The 2,941-nt window shown below is 40.9% G+C and overlaps 2 protein-coding genes across 2 annotated transcripts in view; one reads left to right on the plus strand and one right to left on the minus strand.

Moving 5' to 3' along the window:
- duoxa2 (dual oxidase maturation factor 2) overlaps positions 1–1,510 on the minus strand; it is a 7,801-nt gene extending 6,291 nt beyond the window's left edge. The window contains exons 1-4 of the mRNA XM_015378966.1: positions 1,300–1,510; positions 804–981; positions 642–699; positions 417–551 (exon numbers count right to left, since the gene is read on the minus strand). Coding sequence (XP_015234452.1) covers positions 417–551; positions 642–699; positions 804–950 — 340 coding nt within the window. The 5' untranslated portion in view covers positions 951–981; positions 1,300–1,510. The remainder of the gene's footprint in view (positions 1–416; positions 552–641; positions 700–803; positions 982–1,299) is intronic.
- A 328-nt stretch (positions 1,511–1,838) lies between these two features.
- LOC107087407 (dual oxidase 1-like) overlaps positions 1,839–2,941 on the plus strand; it is an 8,181-nt gene continuing 7,078 nt past the window's right edge. Inside the window, exons 1-3 of the mRNA XM_015378976.1 lie at positions 1,839–1,905; positions 1,987–2,070; positions 2,141–2,305. Coding sequence (XP_015234462.1) covers positions 1,839–1,905; positions 1,987–2,070; positions 2,141–2,305 — 316 coding nt within the window. The remainder of the gene's footprint in view (positions 1,906–1,986; positions 2,071–2,140; positions 2,306–2,941) is intronic.

Raw genomic sequence — 2,941 nt, forward strand, 5'->3', positions numbered from 1 at the left:
CCCCTGCCCTGGAGAAGAAACTATCAACACTATTAAAGAAAAACATTTTTACAGTAAAACAAATGATCATAGACAAATATGCAGGCCCATGCATTAAATAATGCAACACAGAAGACCAACAACATTTAATTTAGTCATATATATATTTTTGCATTTTTAACATCCAGGATAGTTCTTGTGTGTTTAAGGTGGCATTTAACAACTTTAAATACCTATTGAGAATTTTGTATAATAGCAGGAGTGTGTGCAGTCTTTTTATTATGCTATGTGCAACATGCATCCAGCTAGAATTCATTTGCGTCCTGCAAAGGATTTTCTTTTGAACAATCTAATAGTGCAGGTGGCCATTGAAAACAAAGACTGGGGCTGGTTAAGCCATGAAAGCGTCCGACACACTGGCAGTAAGAGTGACTCACCTCTAAGCGTCACGTTTATGCCGTACAGCCCAACATGCAGGCCGACCTCAGCCTGGATGACGGCATTACTGAAGGACTTGTAGGTAGCGTTTGTGGTCATCCTGGCCTCGGCCCAGCTGTTAGTGAAGTTCAGAGCTGCACAAAAAAGATAAGAAGATAATTAATGATGTGTGATAAAGAAGAATTAAACATTTGCATAGATTTAAAAGTTAATACACAACCTACCCACTATAACCACACCTATGAACAAGCTGATGAGTATCCTGAACATCCAGAAGACCCGCTGGATTAAAAACAGGTATGAAGAAGATTAATACAATAGAAAAGCATTTAATTTTTAATGCTCCTGCTTCATCTCCGTAAACAAAGGCTACTGCTTTCACTCACCGCCCTTCCTCGTATTCCAGGCAGGATGAGAAGAAGACTGACTGCCAGGATGAGGAAGACCAGAATAATGGCGAGCAATCGGCCGCTGATGATGAAGGCAGTCCTTTGTTGCGGGTAGAACGGGTAAATGTCGTCGTAGAAAGTCATCTTAGCTTCTGATCTAAGGATTCAGCCGAGACTAGGTGGCCAAACAGAGGAGCTAGTGTTAGAGAGCAGCTTCTCACTTTCCCCCAGGTGCAGAGATAACCGTTTTTCTTACAACTGATAAGGAAACTATCACCCTGAGGCGCAACTCATTATTCAACCTGAAGCGTTTGAGTTTACGGAGTAACTGCTTGCTATGTGTGCAACTTGCAAAAACACAGAACTCTAAAAGGCAGAGGATAATAGCTCCATCTGCTGCTGGAATGATTGCAACATCCTTTAATGTAAAAAATAAAATAAAATAAAACATGAAATATTATCTTTTATTTAAAAAAAAAAGATGCAGTCTTACCTGAGATGTGCAGGAAAAGGAGTGAAGAAGAAAGGCGTGAAGTCTGTCGCTGGAAATGTTCTCTTCCTTTATACATGTGGACCCCTCCTGTCACAGGAGGAGGAGGAGATGAAGAAAGCGATGACTGGAAGGCTGTGGAAAAAGAGGAGTGACCCTGACATGTATGGCCATTATTTTGGGGGGGAATAGGTCACATATGCATGAGGTGAGCAACAGGTGAAGGCTGCAAGTGTTGCATGATCTCTCAGCTGGTGAGGATCTCTGCCTCTGCAGTGGGTGAGACTCTTCCTTTTATTCAGCTTCATGATTGTTTAGCTTTTCAGTGTTTTATTGAGCTTTATAATAGAACCTCACATCCAGCTACTCATTGCAATGCAGAATAATAAATATTATTTGTTAATCTTCTAAATAAGTAGATTATTTATCATGGAAATGTTGATATGAGTGCAGTGTTCAGTTACCTGCACGTAGTCTTCACTTTTTAGAAGTCCTTCTTTCCTCTTGGCTTCATCCTGAGGTAAGAAGCGCCTCTCGCATCAATGGGTTTGCGTAAATGGCTGAGCAGAGTGTGTGCAGCTGCTGGCCTGGTGTTCTTTCTTTGTGAGGGTAAGTGAAGCGCTGCAGCTTTTTATTATTTGAACTATAAAATAGATGCAGTTCGTAAATCTGCTTTTGCTTTGGCTGCAGATTCTCAAGGTGAAAGAAGCTGGGAGGTGCCTCGCTTTGACGGCTGGTACAACAGTTTGGCGCATCCGGAGCGCGGAGCCGTCGGTGGGTCCCTGCGCTCAGGATGACCGCCCTGCTTCCCCACGCACGCTCACTGACTCTGTGTTCCTCACAGGTTCTCATCTCCTGCGCCTCGTGCCCGCGCGCTACTGGGATGGAGTCTACCAACCTGTGCACGAGCCGGTTCAGCCGAACGCGCGCGCGCTGAGCAGGCTACTGGCCAGGGGCCCCTCCGGTCTGCCCTCAGCGCGCAACCGGACCGTCCTGTCTCTGTTCTTCGGTAAATATGGAGGCTTTCACCAAACTTAGAGGCATTTATCAACATAGGAGGCTATGATGAGGAAAAGAAAAACCATCTTAGGAATATTCCTTAGAGATGCGCAAAGATAGCAAATTGTTTTGGGGAAAAGGGAGTAGAAATAAATAAACAAATTATTATTATATTTTTTAAAACACATGTTAGGAAGAATTTATTCAAATAAATGTTTTAACAAGATAACCATTAATGGGCCTATTTTAGTTCCTGAAAAGCAAATTAAAGATCTGAAGGTATTATTAAAGATGTTTAGACTCTGATTGTTCTTTACATTTGTAAGATTGAAATTCCTGGCAGTATTAGAAAAAAAACAAACAAACAAAAAAAACGTTTTTCCCCCATCAGTATAATCTTCGTTTCAAAATTTAAGCCTACCTAAACTCTAAGTTACCAAAAAAAACAAAACAAAACAGTTTATATTTTAAAATCCAGCATCTTAAAGGCATATGTCAATGTCAAATTTATTTATATAGCACTTTAAAAACAGGTATAAAACTGCACCAAAGTGCTGTACAGGACAAACAAAAGTACTAATTAATAAAAACAGATTATCAAAACACTTCAAGTAAATGCCAAAGAATAAAAATGAGTTTTAAGAAG

Source organism: Cyprinodon variegatus, unplaced genomic scaffold (assembly GCF_000732505.1).
Source record: "Cyprinodon variegatus isolate N-32 unplaced genomic scaffold, C_variegatus-1.0 Scaffold183, whole genome shotgun sequence".
Classification (NCBI taxonomy): Eukaryota; Metazoa; Chordata; class Actinopteri; order Cyprinodontiformes; family Cyprinodontidae; genus Cyprinodon; species Cyprinodon variegatus.